The sequence below is a fragment of the Phoenix dactylifera genome, unplaced genomic scaffold (assembly GCF_009389715.1).
Source record: "Phoenix dactylifera cultivar Barhee BC4 unplaced genomic scaffold, palm_55x_up_171113_PBpolish2nd_filt_p 000117F, whole genome shotgun sequence".
NCBI lineage: Eukaryota > Viridiplantae > Streptophyta > Magnoliopsida > Arecales > Arecaceae > Phoenix > Phoenix dactylifera.
Genome location: NW_024067686.1, coordinates 764657 through 783181, shown reverse-complemented (window position 1 = coordinate 783181; position 18525 = coordinate 764657). Strand labels below are relative to the sequence as shown.

Genomic DNA, 18525 nt, shown 5'->3' with positions numbered 1-18525 from the left:
CAAGGTCACTGTTAGCATAACTTTTGCCAAGGCTTTTTAGGCCATTGACAATATCAGTAAATCTAGTAAACATGCAAGTGATAGTTTTATTAAAATTCATTTTAAATAGTTCATACTTATGAACCAGCATGTTTATTTTAGATTCCTTGACTTGATTCGTACCCTCGTGGGTCACTTCAAGTCTATCCCATATCTCTTTTGCAGAATTGCAAGTAGAGACTCTATTAAATTCATTACGGTCTAAGGCACAATAAAGCACATTCATTGCTTTGGCATTTAGTTGTGCCTTCCTTATATCATTGTCATCCCAATCTTTTTCAAGCTTGGGAATAGTAATGTTATCTACAAAAATAGAAGGAATGTATGGTCCATTAACTATGATGCTCCAAATCTCATAGTCTTGGGCTTAGATAAATATCTTTATCCTAGCCTTCCAATAGGTGTAGTCGGTTCCATTGAAGAATGGAGGCCTATGGGTGGATTGCCCCTCAATAAGTGAAGATCCAAAAGGGGTTGTCATTTTGATCTTTTACTCTTTTAATAGAAGAGCTCCTGCTCTGATACCACTTGTTGCCCAAGAAGACAACCCAAGAGGGGGGGTGAATTGGGTTTTAAGTAATAATTGCAAATTAAAACTTAATGAGTAACTAATTAAGATTATTGCAGACCAATTAATTAGATTACTAGTTGTAGTGAGTGGAGAGGATGGAAGAGACAATGAACCAATTACAAACACAAGAGATTTTATAGTGGTTCGGAGCTAACTCTTGCTCCTACGTCCACTCCCCAAGCTTCACTTGGGAGTTCACTATAATCCTTAGGATTACAGCCGGTTGTTTTACAAGTTCACAACCCAACTTGTTGTTTTCACGAGATCACAACGAACTCAGTCGGTTTTCACAGGCTCACCGACTAGAACCACCCGATTGTTTTTCCGGGATCACAATCGAACCCTTACACCGTTGGTTTTAACTTCGGCTTACCAACAAACCTTAAAACCCTTGATTCAATCCCCTGATTGAATCAAGTAAGAAAATAGTTTGGGAAAAGTTACAAGGAAAGCTTCTTAGTAAGCAAATATTAAACAATATGAAAAGAGAAGAGTTAGAAGCCCTCAAACAGATTTTGGAAGAGAAAGAAGGGGGCTTCTCGAACTCTGAGTCTCCTCTTTGAATGTGCTAAAGATTTGATGTCAGAAGGAGAGTCTTGAATGCGAAGGAAAGAATTTGTTGGATAGAGTTCAATGCACTTCTTCCTTCTTTCTCTTGTATTAACTCTTGAGAGCCTTTGGTAGGTGGAAATCCCTTTTTGTTTGAATGGAATAGCTCTCTTGGTGTCTACCACTGTTCACTCTGGCTATTTAAACAGTCCCCATTAAAAACTAGCCGTTAGATACTAATTTGTGGCCGTTCTGCACAATCTGCAACTCCTGACAATGTATCCGTTGGGGTCGGAGTCGACTCGCTCGATCTGGAGTCGACTCGGCTGTTGCTGGAGTCGACTTATAATTTACTGGAGACGACTTGCCCACTGTTCTGGATTTGAATTAAAGTGCTGTCCCGTTCTGGAGTCGACTCGGCCAAACCTGGAGTCAACTCGCCAATGTTCGGAGATGACTCGGCCCTCTGGAGACGGCTCGTTCTCAGGGTTCCAGAGATCTATTTTTCTGCATTTCTTTCTCGAGTCGACGCGGATCATCTTGGAGTCGACTCGGCTCTCAGAAACCGAAAACTAATTCTTTGTCTTTGGAGTTGAACTGCCTCGGAGTCGACTCGGATCGTCTTGGAGTCGACTCGGCTCTCAGAGCCCGAAAACTGATCCTCTGTCTTTGGAGTTGAACAGCCTTTTAGTCTTGCTTTCCTCTGAGAGTCGACTCGAACATAACTAGAAGTCGACTCGCCAAACTTCGAAGTCGACTCGTAACCTTCTGGAGTCGACTCGGTTGCAGGGTCTGAAATACATTGTTCTGTCTTTCTTCTGTTACCCTTTGAAGTCGACTCGGAAACGTCGGGAGTCGACTCGGCAACCATCGGAGTCGACTCGAACCCTTCTAGAGTCGACTCGCTGACAGGGTCTGAAAATCAACTTTCTGTCCTTCTGTCAGTTCTCAGTCGGAGTCGACTCGTAGTGTACCGGAGTCGACTCGAGCATGTGCCAGAACTTCTGAAACACTTGGAGTCGACTCGTAATCTTCCGGAGTCGACTCGAGCTTCAGACTTTGGTTCAAACTGAGTTCCATACTTAGCCAAAATATGTTGAACCAAAGCTAGAGACACTTAAACATAAATTCACAAATATTTGCCTGAAACACTAGATTGAATTCATTAGTATAACATAAGATATACTCAATTGCTTTGAGCTCATCAAAATCAAATAGGGTTATAATCAATCACTCCACACCACTCACCGACCCTCGCCGGAGCTCCACCTTCTCAACCGACGGCCACCCCCGGATCCAATTTCCAGCAACACAAAGTATTAGGGGCGTACGTCTTCATGGCTTTTAGGTGTCATCAGTTAAAAAACTCCAGTGACCGATGATGAGTTGATTTTTTTTAATAAATCTAGACTCTTGCACAGCCCTTGCTGAAATGCTCTGAATTCTGCTGCGACATGTCAGCGGACTAGTTGAAGGGTTGTCTGAGTTTGAGCAAACTGTTACCATTTACAGCTTCAGAAATTTCCCCTTTACTAGCAACTTCAGAAGATCTTGGACTTCAAATGCAGATGTAACCTCTGTTTTCTAACTGTCTTTGAGATGTTTCTTCAATAAAAAAAATTAGTTTATCTGCTTATTTTCACACTAGCACCATGGTTACCCAATGTTTTGTCTTTTCTTATTAGACGACCATGGTCTAGCCTGGTTCCCAGCAGCTGGTTATACATGGCTGGAAAAATAAGGTCAGATAATACTGATCGTATATATGCTGATCATACTTGCAGATAATTGGATTGAACATTAATTTATAAACAATTAACTCCAAGAAACTGATCTCCATAGCACATGAGGATGCTTGGAGTTGCAACAGCCACTGCTACTCCTTTCATTTCATTTTGTCAACATTTTATTCAACTTTAGTAAACAAAGTTCACAGGGATAACAACATACAAGTTCATAATATCATTATTCAGAGTACACAGATAAAGTTCACAGTGATACCAACATACAAGTTCATAATATCCACCTTATTTAGAGTACACAGATGACAGGAAGCCCCTCCTAAGACATCCAATATTCAACTGTTCTATTAGACGACCACAAGAACACTGAGATATCCTTATTAGACACCTTCCCTTACTTTATTATTTGGAAGAGCAAGAGATTATCTCATCATATGATCTATTGTTTGTATTGCTTCCAGGCTCACATAACGATTCTGAGGATTCCATGAAGATTGCATGATCTTCCTTGAACACCTTGCCTAGAGATGATAGAAAAGGCTTTGATGGCATTTGCAAATCCTCCATTTTGTTTTCTAACATTTCTACAACTTGGCTCATAGATGGTCTCTCTGCCGGATTCATTTGTATACACCGTAGTGCTATCATTAGGAGTTTCTTTGCAATTTCCTTTTCATCATCAGTGGCATCCTCCATTTCCAAGTCTCTTCCTTGATCAAGCTGGTCATAAATCCATGAGGGGAAGTAGATTTCACTGGTTCGTGGAGCATGTGGGTTTAGATTCTTCCTTCTGCCTGCCATTTCCATCAATAACATCCCAAAACTATAAACATCGGACTTGTAAGAGACTTCACCAACCCTTTTGTAGAATAGCTCAGGGGCCATGTATCCTATGGTTCCTCTTGCAGCAGTTACCGCAACCCTACTCTCTTCCATAGGATGGAGTTTTGCTAATCCAAAGTCAGATACTTTGGGGTTGAACTTATCATCCAAAAGGATGTTGTGAGGCTTGATATCAAAATGTAAAATTTGCATGTCACAACCTCGATGAAGATATTCAATCCCTCGTGCTATTCCAAGGGCAATATCTTGCATCTTCTCCCAACTCAATGTCTCATCCTTTCCTTCTTGCGAATATATATACTTATCTAGTGATCCATTGGACATGAATTCATAAACTAAAGCTCTGTTTGAACCATGAAAGCAAAAACCAATGAGTTGCACCACATTGGTGTGGTGAATCCTTCCAATGGTGGACACTTCATTGATAAAATCCTGCCCATTTCCTTTGGCCTTCTCTAAAATCTTTATTGCCACTGGACGGCCTGTCGTAAGCTTTCCCTTGAACACTGAACCATAACCTCCTTGGCCCAATTTTTCTTTAAATTGATTGGTCATCTTCTTGATATGCCGATAAGAGTACCGGATGGGCATGGAATTCCTGTAGTCATTCAAGAAATTTTCGATTCTCCTGTCCATTGATCTATGCTTCCTTCGTAATTTGTATACGAGGTAGACCATCAAGCATGATATCCCAATGATTGTTCGTCCTGGTATGATAAAGTGTCCTATGCAAAGAGTGACATTAAGAGATTTTCAGATGTACATAGCAACAAGGTCACCAGTACTTGCAAGATAAACAACTAACTGTACCTTCAAAGTAAAGAAACGGTGGTACGGCACCTACCAACATATCAAAAAATTAACCCAAGCAGTTGAAAAACGTCAGTCTTGTTGAGAAATAAAAAAATCTTGTCATCTAGCAAAAATGATTTTCAAAGGTCTTACCTTGTATAATGAGCCATAATTGTTGGAAGAAACCTGCGCGAGACCAAAAACAAATAATTTAATAAATGTTCTCAACATTTTGAACCATGTATGTTCCTTCGCAAATGTTTGATTCCAATGAACCTTGAGGAGCTAGGCCTGCTTATCCCTCTTCAGCCTTTGGACCTGCTTGTACTCATTCATACCTCAATAAAATATTGGGTGAGTCTTTTGCTTAAAAATAATATTTTATATTAATTAACAATATTTTATTGCCCATCAAGCTATCGATTTGTGGATGAAAGCACTAAAATTAAATATGTGCAATCCTTATCTCCACTATTACTGTAGAAACTTTTATAGACATGACTCCATCTTAATGATAATTACTAAAGTACTATGCAAGTCTTCGCACCATATCCATATCATAGTCCATAATATTTTCAATTTTTCCTTTTATGGCCACATGCATTGCACATATTTAGGATGGGACTCTACCCCTTCTCGAGTCTTGACTATACCTTTAAAATAATTGTCTTAGTACTTTCCAACTTTCTACATTTTTTTTCTTTTATTCTCTTTTCAAGAAGATGTGTGTTGCACATTTTGGTGCACGACTCCATCCTTTTCTGACTCCACCTTTAAAATAATAAATAAAATGCTACACAATTTTCAATAACTTCTTAAGGTAGACAGTAAGACTTGATATAATGATATTTTTGCTATTTAATGATATTTTTGTTTTTTTTTTTCCTCCACAAACATGTGCTTTGCATCTATCTGATACTTATTATTTCAAAAGTTTCTGAATTCTCCTCACAATCTTGGACCTCAGCTAATGCTACTTTTCTTCTCATTTTTAATTCTTTTCTTTTACTTTATCTCTCCATTTTGATTCATATGCATTGTATATGCAATTCTCTAGTGCAAAATGAGGCAAAGAATCTAAGATATAATTACAGAGTTTTGCGATCTAAATATAAACATGCAAAGAGTAACTAATTTGTCAGTTTATATTTTATTACCTGATGCATGAAAACTTTTTTTATGCATATCCTTCAAAAAGCTTCTTTTAGATGCAACTTACATTTATGAGATAATATGTGATTTTTTTTTTAAGAATCGAGGTACATATGTTGAAATTTAAGACTCCATGGATAAGTTGAAGTTAGTGCAATTATATTGAATGATAATTGATGGATGGTGGATAGATCGATAGTTTTAGTTTGCTTTTTTTTATTTTCCTATGAAAAATGATTACTCTTTTATTATGGCGGATATGTGTGTGTAGGTATTACAAAATTACTTGATTTAGTAAACACTTACATGATGGTTGGTTGGAAAAAGTCACATGCACACATAGATAAATACTTACTTAGATTGAGATGCTCGCATTCATAGCACATTCTATATTCTAGTCCCCCTCCTTTTTTTCAATTAGTATATGAGCAAACACAAAATTATGTTTAGGATTTGAAAAGGAAAAAATTAAGTCATACAAAAAGAGAAATATTAAGATCAATTCTACTCATTTTTTATTTTTAAATAGAGAGAAATAAAGGAGTGAGAAAGTGTTGGGTGGACTATTCTCCCCCCTAGAGATGGGGATCCGAGAAAGCTTCTTTGCAAGTTCTCATAGCAAAGGGTAGATACACAAGCATGCTATTGGCGTTTGAGTAACAGAAAAGGGAATAATCGAAAGAAAGAGGACTCAAATAGTATGGATTTAGGTGCCTCGGCTTCAAAAACTTTCACTATCATCACATCACTCATTCGAAGGTAGATGGATGAGGTTGGACAGGATATAACTGGAGCTTTGATAAAAAAAGTCTATCGCTATCTCTACTCTTAATTAAGGTAGAGTCCTACTAGTAATTTAAAAACAAGGTAATGTAAAAATAAAGAGAATGAGAGATATCATATTGTTATTTGCTTCTTTATTAAAGTATAGGTCATTGCGCCACGCCTCGACCTTTCACCGTAGTTCTTTTTGCTCGGTTTCGAGCCCCTCCACTCGCAGAGCTTTGGGCCTGTTTTGAGTTTCTCGACTAATCTTTCTGAAGTCCAGCTTTCGAATGGGCTCGATCTTCTCTTCTTAAGAGTATTCTCCCTGAGGCTTCTTTGGAGTCGGCTACTAGAGAAAATCTGAGTGGACTCGGTCTTTTCATCTCAGGAGTATGCTCCCTGAGGCATCTCTAGGGTTGGCTACCCAGAGAAAATTCAAGTGGGCTCGATCTTCTCATATGGGAGTATGTTCCCTGAGGCATCTCTGGGGTTGGCTGCCCAGAGAAAATCAAGAAGAGAAAATTCGAATGGGCTTGATTTTTTTGTCTCGAGAGTATGCTCCTTGAGGTATGTTTGGGGTTGTCTACTAGAGAAAATCTAAGTGGGCTCGGTCTTCTCTTTTTGGAAGTATGCTCCCCGAGGCATCCCTGGAGTTGACTACATAGAAAAAATCTGAGTGGGCTCGGTCATTTTATCTCGAGAGTATGCTCTCCGAGGCATCTCTAGGGGTGGATACTAGAGAAAATTTGAGTAGGCTCGGTCTTCTCATCTCGGAAGTATGCTCTCCAAGGCATCTATAAGGTTGGCTATCTAGAGAAAATCCGAGTGGACTCGATCTTCTCATCCCAGGAGTATGCTCCCTGAGGCATCTCTAGGATTGGCTATGTAGAAAAAATCTGAGTAGGCTCGGCCTTCTCATCTTGGGAGTATGCTTCTCGAGGCATCTTTAAGGTTGGTTACCCAGAGAAAATTCGAATGGGCTCAGTCCTCTTATCTCGGGAGTATGCTCCTCGATGCATCTCTAGGGTAAGCTACCCAGAAAAAATCTGAGGGCGATCGATCTTCGAGATGTCGGCGCCTCCATTCATCTCTAGAGTATGCTCTTGGAAGAATCTCTAGGTTTGGCTACCCGAGAAAATCTGAGTAGACTCGATCTTTAAGAGCTCGACACCTCTATTCATCTCCAGAGTATGCTCCTAGAGGTATGTCTGGGTTTGGTTACTAGAGAAAATCCGAGTGGGCTCGGTCTTCTCATCTTAGGAGCATACTCTTTGAGGCATTTCTGGAGTTGGCTATCCAGAGAAAATTTGAGTGGTCTCAATCTTCTCATCTCAGGAGTGTGCTCCCCGAGGCATCTTTAGGGTTGGCTACCTAGAAAAAATTCGAGTGGCTCGGTCTTCGGAAGGTTGGCACCTCCGTTCATGTTCAAAGTATGCTTCCGGAGGCATCTCTAGATTTGGCTACTAGAGAAAATTCAAATGTGCTCGATCTTCAGAATGTCGGCACCTCCATTCGTCTCTGGAGTATGCTCCCCAAGGCATCTTGAACCGATGTGGGATCGGTTCCTCCATGATATGCTGGGAGAAGGGAGGCTCCGAGGAGAAGTTGAGGTCGTTGGTTGCCCTCGGAACCTACCCCTTAAAGTACTGAATCTGGAAGTCCATTTTCTTGATCCTCTTATCAAGGTTGACGCCCTACTTCAACGAGGGCTCCATGGGATCAGGCAAGAGGCTCTGGACAGAGTCACTGCCGGAATGGGAGGTTGCATGGGGTCACTCTGTCGAGTGTGCTGACTCTGAGGCGACCACTCAGAATTTTGGTCACTCCGGCATCAGTAGATTTAACAGGCTCCAAAATTTCTATTTTGCTCTAGTACAAATACTATAACATTTCAAGATTTTGTATAAAAAATTATTTACTTATTGATTATGCAAGAAAAGAATTTTTAGTCAATTTCATTGTTGGGACTAAGTATGAGTTGAGCTCTACATATTTACTAAACTTTTAATATACGTGTATTGAACTTCCAATATATATAATAATTATTTGATATATATTTGTTTAGATTATCACCATTTTTTTATCTAAATCTAGGATGAAAATTTTCCAAAACCCTTAATACGTATGGTTTTGTAAAAAAAAATTCTCATCTTTTCTTTTACGATAAATTACTAAGTAATTATTTTTAATATAAAATCTTTAATTGTTTTTGCATTTAAATCCAGGATGAAAATCGTCAAGGACCCTTCATGTGTATGGTTTTGCGGGCAAAAAAAAAATGAAAATCTCATCTTCTATTTCATAGTCAACAACTAAATAACTTTTTAATATGAACCTATAAAATTAAATTGGATCAAGGAGTCATCTTTCCGTGATAACATCGGTGGAAGCTTGATGGGAACTCACAGCGAGCGGATTGGAGTGGGCTTTCGCATCGATGATCCGAAGCCACGTAGTACCACGAGATGTCAAACCCTCCCAGCAACACGTCGCGAACCGCAGCCTGCGTGCGATTCCGAAGCGTGCCCGCCACCGGCACCGTCCCTGCGGTAGCGCAGCTGTTCCGAAGAGCGGCCACCGTCACATATCCCACCACCGCATGCAAGTACTCTTTGGAGGGGGAAGAATGATCGACACAAGAAGCGATGGGGATATATGAAGGATCGCCCTCCAATGATGCGGGGCAAGTCACGAACGTGACGCTGGTGTCGCTCGCTAGCTCGTAGGGATCGCCATACGTGAATATCGACGGAGGCACGAAGGGTAGAGACCGCGGGGAGCAGCTCGCGGGATCGAGGTCGGCGAGGACGACGCGGGCCACCTGGTCCTCGTAGGAGATCTTCTCCACGTAGTACTTGGTCGAGTACAACTCCAAGACGGCTCGGTTCTGATCACAGGTGAGGTTGTACTGGGGATCTCCGCAGGTGGGAGGATCGGTGGTCAGGCGAAAGGGGTAGCTTATGTTCCGGAGATCTCCGCAAGAAGAAGGGCGGCAGTCTTCTCCGGAGGCGATGGTGGGCGTTAACCACAAGATGGCTATGATGGAGGCCAGCCGTCTCGGGTCCATGGATGGAGGGGATGAGGCTCCAAAGAACGGTGGATTTGGGTAAATAGGGTACTCCTTGTTGGAAAAATGTAAATGCGCACGCGGCCAAATCAGCGTGCGTGTTTGAGAAAAAGGAGATGGCCGTTACGCGTTTGAAAACGCGTGTTTATCTACGCTGAAGTGCTGCCTAATTTTCCAGAAGAAAACAGATGTTTGACTCAGGAAGCTTCCTCGCGGCGGCTAATTTGATTCCAAGGTGATGTTGAAATCACTGAGACAGTCCTGCATTTTTTTTCCTCCCTTCTTCTACTTCTGTTTGGATGTATTATTAGCCGACTGGGTCGGATTGATTTTGTTTGGCAGAAAGCAACGACGGTAACTCAGCTGGAAATTTCGTGTGGAAAAATCGTATGGTCAGTATTTTGTTCGAGCTCCTTGCGCGTAAGCAATCTTTTCCACGAGCTTGACCTCAAAAGTTAGATCAGTTTCTTCCTGCGTTGTCTTCTTACCTGTGACTATTCAGCAGCAAGGAATTGATTGAAGTGATCGCTCTGTTCATGGAAAAGCCTTGGAGGCTGAAAGTGTGCATATTATGCTCTCTCTGTTCACCGCAAAGGGCTATGGGACGCCTGATTGGGAGTTATTTATGATTGTAGGGAGACCACAACTTGCTACCGTTGCAATCTTTGTATGTGTGAAGAAGGATGGGTAGGTTAGGTGCCCTCTGTACTATTCTCTTCTTCGTCTTTCTGGATATTGGAGCTAGCAAAGATGATTGTCCGCCTTCCAGCTGCAGTCCGGACGGCCCCGAAATCAGATTCCCATTTTGGAGAAGTGACTACCCAGAGCACTGTGGCTATCCAGGATTCGAGCTGGCTTGCCAGGGTAGTGACACTGTCATCAAGCTTCCATCATCCGGAGCTTTTCCTATAGCATTCATCGATTATGCTGGACAGATTCTCCGTCTTGAATCAAAAGTCTGCGAATCCCTCCTCTTGAACGTTGATGTTTCCAACTCGCCTTTCCGCTTCTACACTAACGGCCTGGAAGACGTGATTCGGGACTTCATATTCCTCAACTGTTCATTTACAGCAACCAACAGCAGATACGATTACTTCGATTATTATGATGAAATCGACTGCCTAAGTGAATCTGATAATCGCATCTTCCTCGTGCGACCATCTTCGAACTTGGCTAACTTACCAAAATATTGCACACCAATAAAGACCAACCAGTGGAGATGGCCATATGCTACTTTCATCATACGTGATCCTATTCTAACGTGGGAGAGACCTGATTGTGCTTACTGCGAAACTGGAGGAGGGACTTGTCAACCCCACAATTCTACTAGTCATGAAATTATGTGTTCATACCAACCTCAACCCAATCCTCTGCCTCAACTCAACCCTCCGCCGGATCATGATCATAGAGGTCAGTATTTCACCTATTGGTTATTCTTGATGGTTTTCCCAATTTTGTTTCTTCATTTCCATCGCTCTAGGGATGGTGTCCTAAGAGTCACCTTGTTATGCAAAGTTCTCGCACTTCAGTATTTTCTAAACTGCAAATTTCTCAACTTATTTTTGACCAGTCTGCTTTGCACTTGATAGCAATGTTGCTGATCTTCTCCCATCATCTCTATGTAGGTGTATGCAAGAAGTGTTTGATTATAGGTAAGGCCATCTAATTTATCTACAAGGACCAGATATCTTCACCCTCTCTTACTGAAATTACATATGGATACCGCACCAGTGCTCACAATGCCTTCTGATGCTCTTTTACAAATGTGCAGGTGCAGTCCTGAGCACCTTGGTTCTTTTAGTGACAACGGCAATCTCAATTAAGGTATGCCACTCTTGGTTGCTAAAAAGAGAGAAGGAAAAGGAAAGTCAACTAAAGGTTGAAAAGTTCTTGGAAGACTATAAAGCTCTTCAACCCATGAGATATTCTTATGCTGATATCAAGAAGATCACCAATCAATTCAAAACTAAATTAGGTGAGGGTGGTTACGGCAGTGTATTCAAAGGATTTCTTCCTAATGGAGTACCTGTTGCCGTGAAGATACTCCTAACATCTATAGGCAGCAACGGTGAAGATTTTGTAAATGAAGTAGGCACCATTGGTAGGATTTACCATGTCAATGTCGTGCGTCTTCTAGGATTCTGTGCTGACGGATTTAAACGAGCTCTTATCTATGAATTCATGCCAAATGAATCGCTGGCGAAGTTCATTTTCTCAGTTAATGGTAGAAGTACATTGCTAGGCTGGGACAGGCTTCATAACATTGCCATTGGCATAGCTAGAGGAATTGAATATCTTCATCAGGGATGTGACCAACGTATCCTCCATTTCGATATTAAGCCCCATAATGTCTTGTTAGACGATAATTTTTGTCCAAAGATTTCGGATTTTGGGCTTGCAAAGTTGTGTTCGAAAGACCAAAGCATAGTGTCAATGACAGCTGCCAGAGGGACTGCAGGTTACATTGCACCAGAAGTGTGCTCTAGGAACTCTGGAAATGTTTCATACAAATCCGATGTTTATAGTTTTGGAATGCTATTGCTGGAAATGGTGGGTGGGAGGAAGAACATGGATGCAACAGTGGAAAACACCAGCCAAGTGTACTTCCCAGAATGGATCTACAATCGTTTGTATCAGGAGGAGGAGCTTGGGCTCCACATTATTGAAGAGAACGATGCAATTATTGCAAGAAACCTGACTATTGTGGCACTTTGGTGCATACAGTGGTATCCAGTGGATCGCCCTTCAATGAAAAGTGTTGTGCAGATGTTAGAGGGAAGCATGGAGAACTTGGTAATGCCTCCCAATCCTTTCACTTCTGCTGGTCCACTAAATACTCACGTAGCTTTGTCTGATAGGCGTCTTAGCACAAATTTGACAACTATCCCCGAACCATACTCTGAGCAAGAAGAAGTTTGATGTTCGTTAGTGTTTCCGTTACTTCTGTCGAGAAGTGATGCAAGTGTAATCGTCAAAACCATGCTTGCTTATGTTTACGTATCAGTGTGGTGAATAATAAGTATTCAATTGTGGGTTGATACTGTAATTGAAGGTTTGAGGTCTGTAATATTGGTATAGACTATTTTTGTTATTATCGTGGTGATAGTTTAGTACTAATGCTCTTACAAGGTTACATGATTGATATGCTTATTTATTAACAGTGGTTAGGATATATACCTGGATTTGATCAAGGGTCATTGCAAAGTAATTTCACACTAGGTGACTAGAACTCCAATAATAAAAATTAATCTGCCACAACATTTTTGCGTGGGAAGAGTGCATAGTTAGATGCTCAACAGCTCATGTTAGTGAAACCAAAGGTCGCCCAACTTTATGGGTAAGCAGGTGATTTTCTTCTAGGAAAATTATCCTAATGAGACGTCTGTTTGTTCAGGAACTCTTGCTGGTATGTCCTTTACACCATTGCTAGCTTTTATAAACATAAATCAACTTATGAGCTAAACTAATTATTCCATTGCTAGTTATTTAAACGTAAATCAATTTATTTTCAATAGAATATATCAGTTAACAGTTCGGAGCTAAAATACTCCCGGAAAAAACCTGGAGTTTTAGGACCGTCGTGAGCAAAACTATTAAGAGTGGTAGCGAAATTTCCTGGATACCGTCAAGTGGTCGGTCCCAAGCTTGACCATTACTTGGCCCATGACAGTGTATTTCGGATTCAAACGTTTCCAATACGCCAGCTTATCAATGTGGACTTTTCATATTTCCATCTGTTCCTTTTCCCTCCACCACACTTGAGAAAACCAAGTCTGAGTCAAATTATGTCTAAGATTCTCTGCAAAGTAAACGCTTATAGGCCTGACAAGTGAACCAAGTCTCTAAGACTCATTAACTTGTCTAGCATTGAATTTTTCAAGGGAGAGGGAGCCCAGTCTGTGACCATGACCTAATCAGGAAACGCGCTTGTTGACTCAACTAATTCAAGTTTACTGTTTATTGACCTGCTATCTTTTCATAATAATAGTGACACTAGAGAAAGAATTTCCATGCATCCTTTGTATTGCCATTCTCAATCACATCAAGTTGTTTCCTCTCTTCTAATCAAAAGACTTTTGTGAGTACTCTCGGTATGACTTGCTAGTACAGAAATGAGATATTTTAGACTAATCTTAAAAGTTTGATAGAGTCATTTGTGGAGGGAGGTATATCACTTTATATCTAGCCACTAATTATTGATAAATTAAATATCCTATTTTCATCAATTTATTTCATTATTGGTAAATTTAATTATTCATGTAGTTTTTATTTTTATATTTTTTATTTTTTTTGTTAAGATAGATAACTCATACCTGACGAGTACGAATACACCCAATAAAATCAGAAAACAGAATATCTCAGAGCACCCGGGGCAACTCCCTATCCCAAGCCTACAGGATACCACCAACACTACAGGAAAAGTCGGTTTTACCGACGCTTTTTTGCCGACACTTTTCACAAGCGTCGGCAATATTTGGTCTAGCGTCAAAATTTGCGGACGCTTGTAAAAAAGCGTCGGCAAAGGACGACGCTAATAAGCGTCGGTGTAGTCGCCGGATAAGACGACGCTAAAAAGCGTCGTCGGAAACGAGCCCTCTCTCTCTCCTTCCGTTTTCCCGGCCACCGCCCTCCACCCTCAACCCATTCCAGAGTTTTTTAAGAGGGGATCATCATCCCCATTCCTCGTCCATTCCTCGTCTTCTCTCTCTCTCTCATCATCATCGCCCCCCCCTCCCTAACCCCCTCCAGATTCAAGAAGCAGAACGGCTCCGGCGATGATATCTTCGCCCACCTCTTCGCCGCCTCCTTGGATCCCGACTTCGCCCCCCTCTCCCTCGAACCGCAGATCCTCAAGTCCCGCCTCATCGCCGGCGAGACCCTCTACGGCCTCTTCCTCCTGCGCTCCTCCCCGACCCTCGCCGAGATCGCCGGCCTTGCCGGCTACGACTACGTGGTCGTCGACATGGAGCACGGCTCTGGCGGCATCGCGGAGGCCCTCCCCTGCCTCCTCGCCCTCGCCGCCGCCCGCACCCCGGCCATCCTCCGCCTTCCAGAGCTCTCCGCCGCCTGGGCCAAGAAGGCCCTTGATCTCGGCCCCCAGGGACTCATGTTCCCCATGATCGAGTCCCCCGGCGCTGCCGAGCTCGCCGTCTCATTCTGTCGTTTCCCGCCGCGCGGCGTCCACGGGTCCGTCCACACAGTGGTGCGCGCCTCCGCCTACGGCATCAATGATGGCTACCTGGCGCGGGTTGACGAGGAAACCAGTCCTCCTCCATGGCGTGAGCCCAAAACCACCATTTCTCTCTCTCTCTCTCTCTCTCTCTCTCTCTCTCTCTCCCCAAATTTTTGCTATTTTATATTGTGTTTGCTGTATAAGAACTGATTGTTTCCTCTCTTTTTTTAACTTTTATTTGTTTGAATTTAGTTTACTCGTTCGAGACCTGCTTGACTCTCTTTGTATCTTTAATATGCTTCTTGATTACTAATATGAAAATAAATGTTCGTATATGTGCCGCTTGTATCTAGTTGAAGTATTATTACTCTCTTATCTGGGTAGGTGCTCCTACTAGATTTGGTCTTTTGTTGCTAATTCAGTGGGATTTATTTAATGTTCTTCCTTTTTCTGCTTTTGAGGGTTTCATTACTTTGTTTTCCATCTGGTGTGGGTTTTTGGCTGTTAGCGTCACCTGTTTGGCTTAATGGCGAAATTTCGATGCAGCGGAGGCTATCCTTCTCGGTTTCCAGCACTACCTGGTTATGCTTGGCACCACTGTTATCATTTGCTCTTGTTCCTCAGATGGGTGGAGGAAATGTATGACTTAATTACACAAATATGCATGATCCATGAGGTTGATGGTTCGTTTAGCTTTTGTTTTCAAAAAAAATTGTACGTGAAACCACTTTTATTGCTTTAGGATGAGAAAGCTCAGGTGATCCAGACATTACTGTTTGTGGCCGGCTTAAACACTCTGTTACAGACCTTGTTTGGAACTTGTTTACAAGGTCAATTTTCTAAACCAATTGGCTATCTTGGTTTCTGAACAAAACACTTGAAAATACTAATGAGATTTCATGAACAGGCCTTCTAGTGTTCCTGAAGGAGCTTATGTTCAGTGGAAAATTGAGCTACTTGGCTTTGAAATGCCTAAGGTAATGAAGCTTCTTAAGTGCTCCAAACATCTGGAACTCTTATGTATTGTGGTCCTTCTCTCTGTTTTGCTAAAAAAAAGGGGGATTCTTGTGAATTTTGAATTGATTGTTTTAAATTGCTTAGAACCTCTAATATGTGCTTTGATCATCTTCAGGTTCTTTTGATAGAGGAAATCTCTGGGTCTCTGCGTAAGCTGAAGGTACTCACTAGGTTCTTATTTACATATTGATTTAATTATGATTGGCTTATATTCTAAGTGATCTTCTTCCATGTGGAGTACTAAACTCAAAGGAAGGGTGGCATCTTTCCTCATAATTTACTTCTTCCATAGCCTTATTTAAACAAAACTTGATATTTCTGCACATATTTCACAGACTGGGAGAAGCTGAGAAGGCAATTCACCATTACAAGCTATCACGAAAGGAAACCAGCTCTAATGACTTCTCACAAGTGCATGCTCTCCAGACCCATTTGGCCAAGTGTAATGAAGCACGTAAGCAAAAGGATTGGTTCACTGTGTTAAAGGAATCACAGGCTGCTGTCTCTGCTGGTGCCGATTCTGCACCACAGGTCTTACATTACAATAACCTTTCAGTTTACATGGTGGCAGAAATTATACCTTATCTTGTTTCATGTATTATGTTTGCCTGAAAGTATATATGCCCAAGCTTCCTTATCAATTTCCTTGTCCAAATTGATTCATTATTTCAAAATGTTAGTTTTTACTTAATATTACTATGTTATATGTTTTTGCCACACCGCATATTGTTGCCCTGTTGAGATGCAATCAGGTTCCATTTGAAGATCTAACTACAATCAAGATTTGAGTAGAACTTACAGTGAGGAACGTCAGTTGAACGCTGTCTAAAAGATTTCCTGTGTCATTTTGTTTAATATCTTCATAAGAAGAGTATTAACTGTGGTTGGGTAGAGATAATTTAAGTCTATACATTTTTTCTTGTTCAACTTCATCTTACATGCCCATTGTGTTATGCTCTTAAGGTCTTTGCATTGCAAGAGGAGGAGGCTCTTAAGCTCCTAAGGCATGACGATGCAGATTCAGTGTTAAATGGTGCCGCTAGGAATGCATACATCCTCATAATCCGAGCACAGGTTGATATGGCTTTAATTTATATTCGTATTTTTATTTTTTTTTCAAAAATAGCAATCCCGAAGCTTTAAAGCGTTAGTAAAAAAAAGTTATGGCACGCCTACGCCGACGCTTTAAAGCATCGGCGAAAACCCAAAACTGGGAATGCTTTGGGCTTTCCTGACACTTTAAAGCGTCGGCGAATGTCGTTTTTGCCGATGCTTCTATTAGCGTCGGGAAAGCCCTGTTTCTGCCGACGCTTTCTATTCGCGTCGGCAAAAATCGGACCCACGCCCACCTACCCGACGTCTGACCCATGCTTTGGGGTGCGTGGGCTGGAAATTCGCCGACGCTTAAAAGCGTCGGTAGAGACCAAAAAAACCGCCGGGACATATCCTTTCTTTTGTAGTGCAACATGGCTGGCTACATCGGCGGCCACCCAATCCGCAGCTCCATTAGCTTCATGAAATACATGCTTGGCCTAAAAGGCACCTCCATGCCTCGTCATTGTCTAGATGTCACGAAGCAATGGGTGATTGCCGCCGGCACCTCTCTAACCCCCTGGATCCAACTGATGACTGTATCCGAGTCACCATCCAAGATGACTGAGCTGGCTCGTAACTCAAGCTGGGCGTGTCAAAAGCCCGCCTAGGCAGCCCTCAGCTCCGCACCAGGCACGGAGATGTCAAATAGCTGATAACCGCCTGTTGCCACCACCATGGCGTCCGGGTCCCTGATAACAAAACTCGCGCCTCCCCTCATACCTCCATTCGAGACGAACTCATCAAAATTGACCTTGAGAAAACTCGGGGATGGGGGCTCCTAGGTGAAGAATATCTTACGGGGTACTGCCTGAGTAGAATGGGAGCCCCAAATATCCCGAGCTATCAAAGGCCCTTCTAAGGATGAGATATGACTAATTTCCGCCGCCTACACTCGGGCGCTCTCCACCACGAGCCTCGGCGACAATCTATACTCACCAAAAGTTCGAGCATTCCTTGCCAGCCAAATCTGGTAGGTTGTGCAGGTCGCTCTGATAGCCTCTTGGCGTAACAATGGCGTACCAGACCATCGGCAGATGGCCAGTAAGAACTGGTCCCGCTGGCACGAAGCCCCCTACGGGAATCTCGCCACCTGCCATTGCATCCTTGCCCGTGTGCACTGAAACATCACATGGTCTACCGTCTCGTCAACATCACACACCTCGCATACTGAGAAAATCCTCAAACCACGTCCACTAAGCACTGCTCTCATCGGTAGGCGATCCCAGACCACCTTCCATAAAAATAGTACTACCCTCGGATGAAGACCAAAGCATCAAATCCAAGCACAGTCCGGTCCTGGCTTATACTCCCGCCGAAGGACGCAGGAGAGATCCCCCACTCTGACACTGGTGCTACTCGAGGTACTCCAAACCCGAACATCTGGGTGTGAATTTGAAAGGGGTTCTAGCAGTAGGGGCAAGTCTAAATTAAAGTTGAAACTCAAAAACATTCATTATTTCCACTGTCACAAGGAAGGGCACATTATAAGACTTTGTCCACAAAAAAGAGAAAATGATGAAAAAGATAGTGACTATCTCTAATGCTAATACTAGTGTGATGCAAGAAAATTCCGATGATGTTGGTAGTGAAGTTCTGTCAATTATTATCAGTAGATCTAGGAGAGAGTGGATTCTTAATTTATGTTGTTCTATTCATATGACTCCTTATAGTGATTGTTTTTCTATCTATTAACCTAAGAGAGGAAAGATTTTGTTGGGGG

At 42.1% G+C, this 18525-nt stretch overlaps 3 protein-coding genes and 1 long non-coding RNA gene across 5 annotated transcripts; 3 read left to right on the top strand and 1 right to left on the bottom strand.

The window, feature by feature from the left end:
• Nucleotides 1–3042: 3042 nt before the first annotated feature.
• On the bottom strand, nucleotides 3043–9586 carry LOC113462143 (rust resistance kinase Lr10-like). The gene is made up of 4 exons (XM_039116647.1): nucleotides 8860–9586; nucleotides 4690–4722; nucleotides 4555–4584; nucleotides 3043–4469 (listed from the first exon to the last, which is right to left on the bottom strand). Exons 1-4 carry the CDS (start codon nucleotides 9518–9520, stop codon nucleotides 3304–3306), a joined length of 1890 nt encoding a protein of 629 aa, XP_038972575.1. The 5' UTR covers nucleotides 9521–9586; the 3' UTR covers nucleotides 3043–3303.
• Nucleotides 9587–10044: 458 nt separating this feature from the next.
• LOC103699972 (rust resistance kinase Lr10-like) lies at nucleotides 10045–12659 on the top strand. Its single transcript, XM_039116646.1, has 3 exons — nucleotides 10045–10930; nucleotides 11146–11172; nucleotides 11292–12659. Exons 1-3 carry the CDS (start codon nucleotides 10204–10206, stop codon nucleotides 12437–12439), a joined length of 1902 nt encoding a protein of 633 aa, XP_038972574.1. The 5' UTR covers nucleotides 10045–10203; the 3' UTR covers nucleotides 12440–12659.
• Nucleotides 12660–14122: 1463 nt separating this feature from the next.
• On the top strand, nucleotides 14123–15295 carry LOC120104819 (2-keto-3-deoxy-L-rhamnonate aldolase-like; the record flags this gene model as incomplete). Its single annotated transcript, XM_039116644.1, has 2 exons — nucleotides 14123–14799; nucleotides 15240–15295. Coding segments are annotated over exons 1-2 (372 nt in total), but the record flags the coding sequence as incomplete, so codon positions are not given.
• A 5-nt stretch (nucleotides 15296–15300) lies between these two features.
• Nucleotides 15301–16797, top strand: LOC120104820. 2 transcript variants are annotated; one of them, XR_005507184.1, is made up of 6 exons: nucleotides 15301–15332; nucleotides 15436–15523; nucleotides 15610–15670; nucleotides 15826–15870; nucleotides 16046–16241; nucleotides 16674–16797. It is a non-coding gene; the product is annotated as an uncharacterized LOC120104820 (long non-coding RNA). The 2 variants fall into 2 exon arrangements; XR_005507183.1 differs by having other exon boundaries at nucleotides 15601–15670.
• The last annotated feature ends 1728 nt before the right edge of the window (nucleotides 16798–18525 follow it).

Coding starts and splice junctions, on each gene's coding strand:
- LOC103699972 (XM_039116646.1), top strand. CDS start 10,204: ATGGGTAGGTTAGGTGCCCTCTGTACTATTCTCTTCTTCGTCTTTCTG. Junction 10,931..11,145: donor GCCGGATCATGATCATAGAG/GTCAGTATTTCA, acceptor ATCTCTATGTAG/GTGTATGCAAGAAGTGTTTG. Junction 11,173..11,291: donor CAAGAAGTGTTTGATTATAG/GTAAGGCCATCT, acceptor ACAAATGTGCAG/GTGCAGTCCTGAGCACCTTG.
- LOC113462143 (XM_039116647.1), bottom strand. CDS start 9,520: ATGGACCCGAGACGGCTGGCCTCCATCATAGCCATCTTGTGGTTAACG. Junction 4,723..8,859: donor CCCACTCCAATCCGCTCGCT/GTGAGTTCCCAT, acceptor GGTCTCGCGCAG/GTTTCTTCCAACAATTATGG. Junction 4,585..4,689: donor ATTATGGCTCATTATACAAG/GTAAGACCTTTG, acceptor ATATGTTGGTAG/GTGCCGTACCACCGTTTCTT.